Raw genomic sequence first — 14,470 nt, 5'->3', positions numbered from 1 at the left:
GATCCCAGTTTGGGGTAACTGGGAGGAACTGGGGGGTCCCAGTGTGGGGTGACTGGGAGGGAATTGGGGGTCCCAGTTTGGAGTGTCCCCGTTTGGGGGGGATCTCTCAGTTTGGGGTGTCCCAGTTTGGGGTTACTGGGATCCCAGTTTGGGGTAACTGGGATGAATGTGGGGGTCCCAGTTTGGAGTGTCCCAGTTTGGGGGGGATCTCTCAGATTGGGGTGTCCCAGTTTGGGGTAACTGGGATGAATGTGGGGGTCCCAGTTTGGGGTGTCCCAGTTTGGGGTGTCCCAGTTTGGGGTAACTGGGATGAACTGGGATCCCCGTTTGTCCAAACTGGGATCTGGGCTCTCCTTTAACTGGTCCCAGTTCAGTTCCGGCCCGGGGGGGGTTAAGGAAGGGGGCGGGGCCTCCTCACCCCCCCATGGCCCCCCCCCCCCCTTCCGACTCCTGCCAAGGAACGTTCCGGAAAATTCCGGGAAATTCCAGAAAATTCCTCCGTGCCCTTGAGCCGCCCTTGGAGCCGCCGGGATTTGGGGGGGGGTCCCCAAAATCGGGGAGGGGTCCCCAGAAACCGGGGCGGTCCCAAAAAGGCCCCGATTGAGCCCAAAAACGGCCCCAATGGCGGAGGGTGGGGGAGGGGAAGGGGGGGGCGGAACCATCTGGACGGGATTAAAGGGGGGGGGAGGGGATCAGGGGGGGATTGGGGTCAGGAGGGGGAGGGGAGGGGCCGGGCAGGCGAAATTAGTGAGGTCATCAATGAATTGATTAATTAATGAATGAGATAATTACGGGAAGGGTGATTAATATGGAGGGGGGGGGATTTTGGCATGGTTTATTCCAAAAAAAGGGAAATTTGGGATTTTGAGGGGCAATTAAGGGTTAATTAATGAATTGGTTAATTAATTTATGAGATAGTTATGGGTTAATTAATGAAGTCATTAATTAATGAAGGTGGGAATTGAGGGAGGAGTGATTAATATAGTGGGGGGGGATTTTGGGGGTGTTTATTCCAAAAAAGGGGAAATTTGGGGGGGAAATTTGGAATTTTGAGGGGTAATTAAGGGTTAATTAATGAGGAGGTGATAATTTGATAAATTAATACTTATTTTATAAATATTAACTTATTATCATGCCTTAAATTAGAAGCGTTTCTCTTAGGGGATATTAATGAGAGGTTAATTGGGTCTCAGTAATCATTAATTAGTAATTACAGGGGTCGATATTAATTATTAATTAGTGTTGCAATCAGGGCTGATCATTAATTAGAATGCATTAATTAGAAGTATTCATATTAAGGGCTAATAAATGGGGGGTGATTTAGGGCCTCCATTCAGGGGTTTTAATTTGGGTTAATTAAGAGTTATTAATCATGCGGAGGTAATTAGATCGGTCTGTATTAGTGACTATTAATTAAGCACATTATTAATTGAGAAGTATCTTGGGGTATTAATTAGGGGTTTGCATGGGGGAATTAATTAATTAGAGGATTACTAATTGGAGATCTCTATTAGCTGCTGTTAATTAGGGGCTGGTAGGAAGTGAAATGTTTATTAGGGACTGTCAATTAGGGGTGTTAATTGTGGAGTGTTATTAATTGGGGTGGTCTTAATGGGGGTCTTAATAGGGGGTGTTAATTGGGAACTGTTAATTGAGGTGACTTAATTAGAGGGTTCATTAGGGAAGGGGATTTGGGGTGTTAATTAGGGGGATGTTAATTGGGGGGTTGTTAATTTGAGGGGTTAATTGGGGGTTGTTAATTAGGAAGTTGTTAATTAAGGGTTAATTGTAGGCGGGGTTTAATTGGGGAGGGAAATTGGGGCGGGTTTGGTGGCCCCGCCCCTCCCCGGTGACGTCACTGCCATGGCCCCGCCCCCTGGCCTGAATGGGGGCGCCCCTGCCAAGGGGGGGAGGGGACCCCGCGGCCTGGCAGCGCTAACGAGCTCATTAAGGCTCATTAAGGGCCCAGCCCCCACCCGTGGCCTAATTAACGAATACACACAAAAATTCAACAAATGAACCCAAAAATCAACAAAATATTAGCAAATAAACCCAAGAAATCAACAAATGAACCTAGCAAATTATAAAATAAACCAAAACTCAACAAAATATCAACAAATAAGCCCAAAATTCAACAAGTGAATCCAAAAATCACTGAAATATCAACAAATAAATCAAAAAATCAACAAATGAACCCAAAAAAATCAACAAAAAAATCAACAAATAAACTCCAAAATCAATAAACCCAAAAATCAATGAAAAAACCCCCAAAAATAATAAAATTAACCCAAGAATTCATCGAATAGACCCAAAAAATAATCAGATATACCCAGATATCAACAATAATCAACGAATAAACGCAAAAACCAGGACATGAACCCAAAAAACAACAAAAACAACAAAAAATAATCAAATAAACCCAAATAATTGACAAAAACCACCAAAAAATCCTAAATCAACCAAAATATCATTAAATAAACCAAAATTTAACAAATATACCCCAAAAAAATCAATAAATTTTGGTCCTTTCCCCTCACGCACGGCAGCCATCTTGGCAGGCGGCCATCTTGGTCCTCATCCCCTCATGCATGGCGGCCATCTTGGTTCGTATCTCCTCACTCGCAGCGGCCATCTTGGTCCTTATTTTCCCGCCCATGGCAGCCATCTTGGGCCTTATAAACCCGCCCACAGTGGCCATCTTGACAGGCGGCCATCTTGGTCTTTATTTCCCCACTCACAGCGGCCATCTTGGTCCTTATCACCACACCCATGGCAGCCATCTTGGTTCTTATCTCCATGCCTATGGTGACCATTTTGAGAGGCAGCCATCTTTACAGGTGGCCATCTTGGCAGGCAGCCATCTTGGTCCTTATTCTCTCACCGATGGTGGCCATCTTGGTTTTTATCCCCATACCTATGGCAGCCGTCTTGACAGGCAGCCATCTTGGTCCTTATCCCCATACCTATGGGAGCCATCTTGGTAGGTGGCCATCTTGGTCCTTATACCCCCACTCACAGTGGCCATCTTGGCAGGTGGCCATCTTGGTCCTTGTCCCCTCATGCGTGGTGGCCATCTTGGTCCTTATCCCCACACCTATGGCAGCCATATTGGTAGGCAGCCATCTTGACAGGCGGCCATTTTGGTCCTCATTCCCACACCCATGGAAGCCATCTTGACAGGTGCCCATCTTGGTTCTTATCTCCGTACCGTATGGCAGCCATCTTGGCCGGCGGCCATCTTGCCCTCCCCCAACATCACCAAACTCCTCCAGACCCCCCAAAAACCCCCTCAAACCCTCCAAAACTCCCCCAAAACCCCCCAAACTCCCCCCGGACCCCCCACCCCCAAACCCCGAGCACAAACCACGACCACTTTTATTCCACGACGGAGGCGGGAGGGGACGAGCCAGGGCCCTACTGCACCGTTTAATCGATTCCTCATATAAAAAATATCTATGTACATTTATTATCCTCAGATTAGGAGCATCCCGACGGGGGCGGGGCGGGCGATTAGACCCGAGCTGGGGGCGGCGATGGCGGCGCTGGTGGGGGCGGAGCCGGGGGGCTACGGGGGGCTGGGGGCGGGGTCAGTCGCGGTTGATGCGCAGGCGGAAGGCCACGCGCCCGGCGAACTTGTCGCGCTCGTCGTCGGTGCGCAGGCCGGCGGCGTTGAGGCGACACTCGACGTGGTGATCCACGTTGGCCGTGGCGTTGGAGAACTGCACGGCCACCACCGGCTGCGTGTAGTTCACCTGAGGGGGCAAATTGGGGGGGCTTTTAGGGGTTTTTGGGGGGCTGGAGGGGGGATATTTGTGGGTTTGGGGGTTGGGGGGATTCCCAAAATTCTGATTTCTGGGAGTAGGTGTAAAGGGGATTCCCAAAATCCCGATTAACAGGGGTTCAGGTGTCCAGAAGATCCCAAAAATCTCGTTTTTCCAAGGATTTGGATGTCTTGGGGGTTCAAAAAAATCTCATTTTTTAAGGATTCAGGCGTCCAGAAGATCCTAAAACCCCATTCCCAAGGGTTTGGATGACCAGATGATCCCAAAATCCCGATTTCCAAGAATTTGGTTGTCCAGAAAATCTCATTTTCAGGAATTCAGGTGTCCAGGTGACCCCAAAACCCCTTGGGGAGATCTCCACATCTCCAGGAAAAACCCCCAAACCTTCCCAAAATCCCGTCAAAATCTGTTCGGGGGACCCCAAACTTCCCCCACATCCCTTTGGGGTGATCCCAAACCTCCAAGAAAAACCCCAAAACCTCCAGAAATCCCCCCAAAACCCTTTTGGGGGACCCCAGGTGCGCCTGAGCCCCCTCCCAGGGGAATTGTGGGGTCTCCCCATTCCTCCTAAAGGAGTCCCAAGTTTTGGGGTGCCCGGGTGGGATTTTGGGGTTTTTAGGGTGCCCGGGGGGGGGATTTGGGGTGCCCAGATGGGGGAGGTTGGGGTGCCCAGATAGGGGGATTTTGGGGTTTTTGGGGTGTCTGGAAGGGAATTTGAGGGTTTTGGGGTGCCCAGAGGGGTTTTTGGGGTGCCCGGGGAGGGTTTTGGGGTGGATTTTGGGGTTTTTGGGGTGCTCACGTGGACGCGTTTCCCGTAGTAGGGGAAGTACATGAGGTCGATGGTGCCGTTGGGGGGGAAGAGCTGCATGGGGCCCAGCAGGGCGGCGTCCTCCTCGCGCTGTGGGGTGGGGGGGACACGGGGGGTCCCCAAATGTCCCCTGAAGGGGTGGGGGGACACCCCCCCAAAAAAAACCCTCCATATCCCCCCAAAAAAATCCCCCATATCCTCCCCAAAAAATCCCCCATATTCCATCCCCAAAACCCCCTAAAAAATCCACAGAACCCCCCAAAACAATCTTAAAATCTTCCTGACCCCCCACCCCAAAAAAAAGACCCCGGGAGCCCCAAAAGTGAAGACCAAAATAGCCCCAGAACCCCCCCCAAATATTCCTAGGAACCCCCCAAAAAAAACCCAAGAGCCCCCAATAAATTCGCCCCCAGAACCCCCCTGGGACCCCCAAAATATTCCAGGAACCCCCCGAAATAGTCCCCAAGCACCACCCCCCTTTTATGCCCCCCGAAATTTCCCCCCAGTGCCCCCCAGTTTGTCCCAGTTTGCCCCAGTTTGTCCCAGTTCATCCCAGTGCCCCCCCAGTTTGTCCCCCCAATGTCCCCCAGTTCATCCCAGTTTGTCCCAGTTTGTCTCAGTGCCCTCCCACTTTGTCCCTCCCAAATTGTCCCCTCAGTGTCCCCAATGTCCCCTAGTTTGTCCCAGTTCCTCCCAGTTTGTCCCAGTTCATCCCAGTTTGTCCCCGTGTCTCCCCAGTTTGTCCCCCCAGATTGTCCCCTCAATGTCCCCAAAGTCCCCCAGTTCATCCCAGTTCATCCCAGTCTGTCCCAGTTCATCCCAGTTCATCCCAGTCTGTCCCAGTTCGTCCCAGTGTGTCCCAGTTCCCTTACGGTGGTGGCCGAGTGTCCCTGGGCCTCACGGGCAGCGAGAGAGAGACAGTGAGAGGGACATGGGGACAGTGGGGACATTGGGGACAATGGGGGGACAATGAGGGGACATTGGGGACACGGAGACATTGGGGGGACATTGGGGACAATGAGGGGACATTTGGGGACATTGGGGGGAGTGGGGACAGTGGGGACAGTGGGGACAGTGAGAGGGACACTGGGGACACCCTGGGGACATTGGGGACAGTGAGGACAATATGGGGACACTGAGGGGACATTGGGGACAATGAGAGGGACATGGGGACATTTGGAGGGACATTGGGGGAGGCAGATTGGGGACAATGAGAGGAACAATGGGGACATGGGGACATTGGGGACAGTGAGAGGGATATGGGGACATTGAGGGGTGCATTGGGGGGATTGGGGACAGTGGGGAGGGACATTGGGGGGACATTGGGGACACCCTAGGGACACTGGGGACATTGGGGACAACGAGAGGAACAATGGGGACATTGAGGACAGTGATAGGGACATGGGGACATTTGGGGGGACATATGGGGAGGCAGATTGGGGACAATGAGGGGGACACTGGGGACATCAAAGACATTGGGGACAATGGGGGGACAATGAGGGGACACTGGGGACAGTGAGAGGGACAATGGGGGGGCATTGGGGACAATGGGGACACATTGGGGGACACTGGGGATATGAGGGACATTGGGGACATTTGGGGCGTTGGGGAATTGGGGACATTGTGGGGACACTGGGGACATTGGGCTCAATGAGGGGACAGTGGGGGACATTTGGGACATCAGGGGGACAGTGGGGACAATGAGGGGACATGAGGGACATTGGGGATATTGAGAGGATTGGGGACAGTTGAGGACATTGGGGACACAGACACTCTGGGGACACCCAGCGGGATTTGGGGTGAAATCAGCAAATTTTGGGGATCTTAGAAGGATTTTGGGGCGAAATTCTGGGATTTTGGGATTCCTAAATGAATTTTGGGGTGAAACTCCCCAGTTCTTGGAATTACAAAGGATTTTGGGGTGAAACGAGCAGATTTGGGATTCCTAGAGGGATTTTGGGATGAAACTCTGGGATTTTGGGATCCTAAAAGGATTTTGGGATTCCTAAAGGGATTTTGGGGTGAATCTCCCCAGATTTGGGAATTCTAAAGGGATTTTGGGGTGAATTAAGTAAATTTTGGGACCTTTCCTCCCTTACCAGGTCACCCTTAGTCCGGGGCCGCTGGGCAGAGACAAGAGACAGTGAGGGGACAATGGGGACAGTGAGGGGACATTTGGGGACATTGGAGACATTGGGGGACATTGGGGCACTGGGGACATTGAGACATTTTTGGGACATTTTGGGGACATTGGGGACCTTGGAGACAATGAGGGGACATTGGGGACTTTGGGGACATTTTGGCAATTGGGGACATTAGGGACATTGGGGACATTTTAGGGACATTTACACCAAGGGGACATTGGGGACACCGGGGGGACAATGAGGACATTGGGGGACATTGAGAGGACATTTGGGACATTTTGAGACATTTGGGGACATTGGGGGGACTGGGGACATTTGGGGACATTTTTGGGGAGACACCAAGGGGACACATTGGGGACACCTTGAAGTGACACTGAGGGGGACACCTGAGTGGACACAAGATGGACACTGAAGGTGACACTTGAGGACACCTGAGGTGACACTTGGGGACACCTGGGGGACCTGGGGACAATCCAGGTGACACCTGGGGACACTGGGGGGGGGGGTTGGTGACACTGAGGGGGGGTTTGGTGACACCGGGAGGGGACAGTGACGTCACCTTGGCGGCGCAGACGATGTTGATGCTCTTGTTCTTGCCCGGGAAGAAGTTGATGACCTGCGGGACCAGTAGGGACCAGTATGAACCAGTAGGGACCAGTACAGAGCGGTATGGACCAGTGTAAACCAGTATGGACCACTGTGGACCATTATGGTCTAATATGGTCCAGTATGAACCAGCGTAAACCAGTAAGGACCAGTACACTGTCCCAGTACCTCCCAGTTGCTCCCAGTTCATCCCAGTCCCTCTCAGTCCATCCTAATCCAACACAACTCATGGCGAGACACCACCAGGCACCATCCCAGTGCTCCCAGTATAACCCAGTATATCCCAGTATAACCAGTATAGCCCAGCTCACCCGGTTGACCTTGACCAGCACGCAGGGCCGGCCGCTGCCGTAGTGGTAGTCGCCTCCCAGTATAACCCAGTATATCCCAGTCCATACCAATACTCCCAGTCCATCCCAGTATAACCAGTCCCATGTCTCACCCGGTTGACCTTGACCAGCACGCAGGGCCGGCCGCTGCCATAGCTGTAGTCGCCTCCCAGTATATCCCAGTATAACCCAGTATAACCCAGTGTATCCCAGTATATCCCAGTATAACCCAGTATAACCCAGTGTATCCCAGTATATCCCAGTATAACCCAGTATATCCCAGTATATCCCAGTATAACCAGTATACCCCGCTCACCCGGTTGACCTTGACCAGCACGCAGGGCCGGCCGCTGCCATAGCTGTAGTCGCCTCCCAGTATATCCCAGTATAACTCAGTATAACCCAGTGTATCCCAGTATATCCCAGTATAACCCAGTATATCCCAGTATATCCCAGTATAACCCAGTATAACCCAGTGTATCCCAGTATATCCCAGTATAACCCAGTATATCCCAGTATATCCCAGTATAACCCAGTATAACCCAGTATATCCCAGTATATCCCAGTATAACCAGTATACCCCGCTCACCCGGTTGACCTTGACCAGCACGCAGGGCCGGCCACTGCCATAGCTGTAGTCGCCTCCCAGTATATCCCAGTATAACCCAGTATATCCCAGTATAACCAGTATACCCCGCTCACCCGGTTGACCTTGACCAGCACGCAGGGCCGGCCGCTGCCGTAGTGGTAGTCGCCTCCCAGTATAACCCAGTATATCCCAGTCCATACCAATACTCCCAGTCCATCCCAGTATAACCAGTCCCATGTCTCACCCGGTTGACCTTGACCAGCACGCAGGGCCGGCCGCTGCCGTAGCCGTAGTCGCCGTGGGGCCCCAGGCCGGCGCACGGCCCCAGCTGGGAGCGCTCGAAGCGACACGCGCGCTTGGGGTAGTTGGGCACGGCGTCGTCCGGCTGCTCGTTGTAGCGCCCGGCCGGGCACGCCGCGTTGCGGGCGGCCTGCACGCTGTCGTTGTACGCTGCGGAGGGGACAGGGTTGAGCGGGGCTGACCAGTACGGGTTAGGGTCATCCCAGTATGAGTTTGTTGTGTTCCAGTATAGATAAAGTCATCCCAGTGCGGACTGGGAGCAGCCCCGAGTGTGCCTGGTGCCATCCCAGTATGGGTAGGGTCATCCCAGTATGGGTGTATTGAGTTCCAGTATGAGTAGGGTCATCCCAGTATGGGTTAGAGCCATCCCAGTAAGGGTTAGAGCCATCCCAGTATGGGTTTGTTGTGTTCCGGTATGGGTTAGAGTCATCCCAGTATGGTTATGTTGTGTTCCAGTATAGATAAAGTCATCCCAGTGTGAGTAGGGTCATCCCAGTATGGGTTAGAGTCATCCCAGTATGGGGTGGGGTCATCCCAGTATAAGTAAGGTCATCCCTGTATGGGATTGTTGTGTTCCAGTACAGGATAGAGAATTCCAATGTGGGTTTGTTGTGTTCCAGTATAGATAAAGTCATCCCAGTATGGGTTAGAGTCATCCCAGCATGGGTTAGAGCCATCCCAGTATGGGTTAGAATCATTCCAGTATGAGCTTGTTGTGTTCCAGTATGGATACGGTCACCCCAGTATGGGTTGGGTCATTCCAGTATAGGTTAGGGTCACCCCAGTATGGGTTTATTGTGCTCCAGTATGGGAAAGGTCATCCCAGTATGGGTGAGGTCATCCCAGTATGAGTAGGGTCATTCCAGTATGAGCTTGTTGTGTTCCAGTATAGATAGGGCCATCCCAGTATGGACTGGGAGCAACCTTGAGCGTGCCTGGTGCCATCCCAGTATGAGTAGAGTCATCCCAGTTTAGATGAAGTCATTCCAGTACAGGATAGAGTCATCCCAGTATGAGCTTGTTGTGTTCCAGTATGGGTAGGGTCATCCCAGTATGGGTAAGGCCATCCCAGTATTGGTTAGAATCATCCCAGTATGGTTACAGTCATCCCAGTATGGGTTTGTTGTGTTCCAGTATGGGGTAGGGTCATCCCAGTACGAGCTTGTTGTGTTCCAGTGTAGATAAAATCATTCCAATATTGATAAACTCATCCCAGTATGGGTTAGAGTCATCCCAGTATGTGTAGGGTCATCCCAGTAAGGGTTTATTGTGTCCCAGTATGGGTTACAGTCATCCCAGTATGGGTTACAGTCATCCCAGTATGGGTTACAGTCATCCCAGTATGGACTGGGAGCAGCCCTGAGCACAGCTGGTGCCATCCCACTATGGGTAAGGTCATCCCAGTATGGGGTGGGGTCATCCCAGTATGGGGTGGGGTCATTCCAGTATGGGTTCGTTGTGTTCCAGTATAGATAAAGCCATTCCAGTATTGATAAACTCATCCCAGTATGGGCGTGTTCCATCCCAGTATAAATATGATCATCCCAGTATGGGGTTGGGCCATCCCAGTCCTCTCCCAATGCCTCTCAGTTCCTCCCAGTCCCTCCCAGTCCCCTCCCAGTATAACCCAGTCCCTCCCACTCCCTCCCAGTCCCCTCCCAGTATAACCCAGTCCCTCCCAGTATAACCCAGTCCCCTCCCAGTCCCCCCCAGTGCACTCACGCTCCAGGAACTGGTGCAGGGCTCTCACGTACGGCTGCCAGGTCTGGCTCTGGCTCACGTTGAAGGTGACATCGAGACCCTCGGCGCAGGGACGGATCATCAGCCCTGGGGACATCGGGGGACATTGGGGACATCGGGGGACATTGGGGACATCAGGGGACATGGGGGCATTGGGGGGACATCGGGGGCATTGGTGGCGGTTGGGGACATTGAGGGGGTTTGGGACATTGGGGACATCAGGGGACATCGGGGACATTGGGAGGGTTGGAGACATGGGGGGGATTGGGGACATTGGGGACATTGAGGGGACATTGAAGGGATTGGGGACATTTGGAAGACATTGGGGACATTATGCAGGTTGGGGACATTGGGGGGACAATGGTGACGTTGAGGACATTGGAGACATTCGGGGGATTGGGGACATTGGGGGGATTGAGGAGGTTGGGGACATTGGGGACATCAGGGAGACATTGAGGAAATGGGAACATTGAGAGGACATTGGGGGGATTGGGGACGTCAGGGGCAATGGGGACATTGGGGACAATGAGGGGACATTGGTGACATTGGGATGACGGGGGACATTGGGGATACTGGGGAGGTCGTGGACATTGGGGACATTTGGGGGATTTATGGCATTGGGGACATTGAGGGGACATTAGGGGATTGGGGACATCAGGGACAATGGGGACATCAGGGGGACATTGGGGAAATGGGGACATTGAGAGGACATCAGGAACATTGGGGACATTTGGGGCAATGGGGACATTGGGGACATTTATGGGATGTTGGGGACATTGGGGACAATTGGGACATTGGGCACATGGGGCAATGGGGACATTTTTGGGCATTGGGGACATTGGGGACATTGTGGGGAGGTGCCACAGGGTGACAAGGCGAGGGTGACACAAAGGTCACAAAGGGGTCACAGGAGGACATGGGGGAAGGGGGGGGGAGAGGAGACACACAGGGGGTCCCAAGTCTCCCCAAACCCTTTCCCCATCCAGGACCCCCATCCAGGACCCCAAATTCAGGAACCCAAATCTCCCCCAGACCCAAATCCAGGACCCCAAATTTGGGTTCCCAAATCCAGGACCCCTCCCAAGGACTCCCACCCAGAGACCCCCACCTAAGACCCCAAATCCAGTACCTCAATTCCAGGCCCCAATCCAGGACCTCAAATGCCCCCCAGACCCAAATGCAGGAGCCCAAATCCAGGTCCCCCCACCCAATACCCCCCACCCAGGACCCCCAACCCAGGACCCCCATCCAGGATTCCAAATCCAGGACCCCAAACTCAAGCCCCCCACCCAGAACCTCAAATCCAGGACCCCAAATCCAAGCCCCCTCCCAGGACCCCCATCCAGGACCTCAAATCCAGGACCCCAAATCCCCTCCAGACCCCAAATCCAAGCCCCCCACGAAGGACCCCAAATCCAGGACCCCCACCCAGGGACCCCCCCAGGACCCCCCGTGCCCACCCCGGGGGTCTCACCGGGGGTCAGCAGCCGGTCCTGGTACTTGGGCACGTGGGGGTCGACGCTCTGCAGCATCACCCACATGGTGAGGGCGAAGAGCCCGGCCAGGAACCCGTAAAACACCAGGTAGAACAGCAGGATCAGCCCTGGGGGGGCAAATTGGGGCGTCGGGGACCCCAAAAATGAAACCCCCGAGAGGAAAAACCCCCCAGGGGACAGAAACCCCAAAAATCCCAACGGAAATGGGTGAAAAAACCCTCAAATTCTCATTAATTTACCCCATAAAAGTCAAATAATCCCAAAAACTGTCCCAAATACCCCCAAAACTGCCCCAATCCCATTAAAACCCCCCAAAACTGCCCCAAACACCTCAAATTCTCATGAATTCACCCCATAAACATTAAAAACCCCCAAAACTGCCCCAAATAGCCCCAAAATTGCCCCAATCCTGTAAAAACCCCCAAAACTGCCCCGAACACCTCAAATTTTAATTAATTCACCCCATAAATGCCGAATCCCCCCCAAACTGCCCTGAACACCCCAAATTCTCACTAATTCACCTCATAGACATTAAATACCCCAAACCTGCCCCAAATACCCCCAAAATTGCCCCAATCCTATAAAAAAAAAAACAAAAAAACTGCCCTGAACTCCCAAATTCTCATGAATTTACCCCATGAATGTCAAATGCCCCCCAAAACTGCCCCAATCCTATAAAAACCCAAAAAGCTGCCCCAGACACCTCAAATTTTCATTAATTCACCCCAAAAACTCCGAATCCCCCCCAAAACCCCCCCAAACGCCACAAATTTGCCCCAATCCCATTAAAAAAACTCCCGAAAATCTGCCCCGAACCCCCCAAATCTCCACTCGGAGACCCCAAAATTCCCATAAAATCCCCCTAAAATCCCATAAAATCCCCCAAAATCAACCCCGACCCCTCCCCCCAAAACCCCCCCTGAGCCTCCCCAAATCCCCCAAAATCGCCCCAAATTTGCCCCAATTCCATTGAAAAAAAACCCAAAAATCTGCCCCAAAACCCCCAAAACTCCACTCGGAAACCCCAAATTTTCCCAAAATTCCCCTAAAATTCCCCTAAAATCCCCCAAAATCAACCCCGACCCCCCCAAACCCCCCCCCTGAGCCCCCCCAAATCCCCCCAAAATCGCCCCGAACGCCCCAAATTTGCCCCAATTCCATTGAAAAAACCCCAAAAATCTGCCCCGAACCCCCCAAATCTCCACTCGGAGACCCCAAAATCGCCCTAAAATCGCCCTAAAAATCACTCGGACCCCCCCAATCCCCCCCGAGCCCCCCCAAATCCCCCCCCCCAGACGCTTTAAATCCCCCCGCAGCCATCTGGACCTTTTGGGGGATGGGATTTTTGGGGGGGTTTTGGGGATTTTGGGGGTTCCCCGCGCCCCCCAGCCCAATTTTGGGGGTTCCCCCGTTATGGGGGGGGGTCCGGCTGGTTCGGCCCCCCCCGTTTTGGGGGGGGGTCCCGGCCGTTCCCATCCCCCACCCCCAGCCTGACCTACTTTTGTCGCCTCAGCGCGACAGATGGGGGGGGGTGGGGGGGGGCACAAAGCCACCCCCGCCCCCCCCCCCGCCCCCACCCCCAATTTGTCCTTTTGAACCCCCAAATTCCCCTCCCCCAACGCCGCTTTTTGAGGATTTTGGGGGGGTCAAGCCCTAAAAAAAGAGGGGGGGGCTTTAAGCAGCCCCCACCCCAAATTTTGCTCGTTTTTTGGGGGGGGGGTCTTGCGTTAATTCCGCCCCTCCTCGAATGGAGCCCCCCCCCAAAAAAAGCGGCGTTAAAAGGGGAGGGGTCCCCAATTCTCACCCAGGTTTGGGGAGGGGTCCCCAATTCTCACCCAGTTTTGGAGGGGCTCCTATGGGGTGGGGAGACCCCCCTAAAAATTGATGGGGGGGGTTTTAAGCACCCCCACCCCAAATTTTGCTCATTTTTGGGGGGTCTTGGGTTAATTCCGCCCCTCCTCAAATGGAGCCCCCCAAAAAAAGCAGCGTTTAAGGGGGGGGGTCCCCAATTCTGACCCAGTTTTGGGGGGGTCCCCAATTCTGACCCAGTTTTCGGGTGCCCCCATGGGGTTGGATTGGGGGGGGTCTCCGCACATTTCGGGGGGAGCTCTGAGCAGCCCCCCCTCATTTAATGCACAAATTTGGGGGGGGGGGGGTTGGGGGGTCAATGCGCCCCCTCCCACCTCCCCCTTATTTAGGGGGGGGGTTTTAGCATTTTTTGAGTGGGGGGTTCAAGGACACCCCAAAATTTCCTTCCCCCCCCCCATTAACCTGTTGAGAGGGGGGGGGGGGGATCCCAAAACCCCCTCATCCATCGTCACCCCCCAAAAAAAAAAAAATAAAACAGGGACTCCCCAAAAAATAATTGGGGGGGGGGGTCACCCCATAAACCCACCCCCCCAAAGAATAAAAATAAAAATAAAACAAAAATAAAAATAAAAATAAAAATAAAAATAAAAATAAAAATAAAAATAAAAATAAAAATAAAAATAAAAATAAAGCAAACTAAAAGCCCCAAAAAGCGCGGAACTCACCCCAGCTGGAGCCGGTCCTGCCCAGGAACTGCCGGGTGCGGGGGTCCCACAGGAACGCTCGCCACTCGGCCACCACCTGCCCGCAGCTCCGCTTCTCCTTGTCCCGCGCCATGCTCGGGCCCCCCCCGGTGTCCCCGGGGCC

At 53.1% G+C, this 14,470-nt stretch overlaps 1 protein-coding gene across 1 annotated transcript; it reads right to left on the bottom strand.

The window, feature by feature from the left end:
• Positions 1–3,400: 3,400 nt before the first annotated feature.
• On the bottom strand, positions 3,401–14,470 carry ATP1B2 (ATPase Na+/K+ transporting subunit beta 2). The gene is made up of 7 exons (XM_058822984.1): positions 14,329–14,470; positions 11,773–11,901; positions 10,281–10,385; positions 8,503–8,708; positions 7,294–7,350; positions 4,582–4,680; positions 3,401–3,752 (listed from the first exon to the last, which is right to left on the bottom strand). The coding sequence occupies exons 1-7, from the start codon at positions 14,438–14,440 to the stop codon at positions 3,588–3,590; spliced, it is 873 nt and encodes a 290-aa protein (XP_058678967.1). The 5' UTR covers positions 14,441–14,470; the 3' UTR covers positions 3,401–3,587.

Source organism: Ammospiza caudacuta, chromosome 36 (assembly GCF_027887145.1).
Source record: "Ammospiza caudacuta isolate bAmmCau1 chromosome 36, bAmmCau1.pri, whole genome shotgun sequence".
Classification (NCBI taxonomy): domain Eukaryota; kingdom Metazoa; phylum Chordata; class Aves; order Passeriformes; family Passerellidae; genus Ammospiza; species Ammospiza caudacuta.
This window is presented reverse-complemented; position numbering and strand designations above follow the sequence as displayed.

Coding starts and splice junctions, on each gene's coding strand:
- ATP1B2 (XM_058822984.1), bottom strand. CDS start 14,440: ATGGCGCGGGACAAGGAGAAGCGGAGCTGCGGGCAGGTGGTGGCCGAG. Junction 8,709..10,280: donor CCTGCACCAGTTCCTGGAGC/GTGAGTGCACTG, acceptor TCCCCTCCGCAG/CGTACAACGACAGCGTGCAG. Junction 4,681..7,293: donor ACATCGTCTGCGCCGCCAAG/GTGACGTCACTG, acceptor CCCACCCCACAG/CGCGAGGAGGACGCCGCCCT.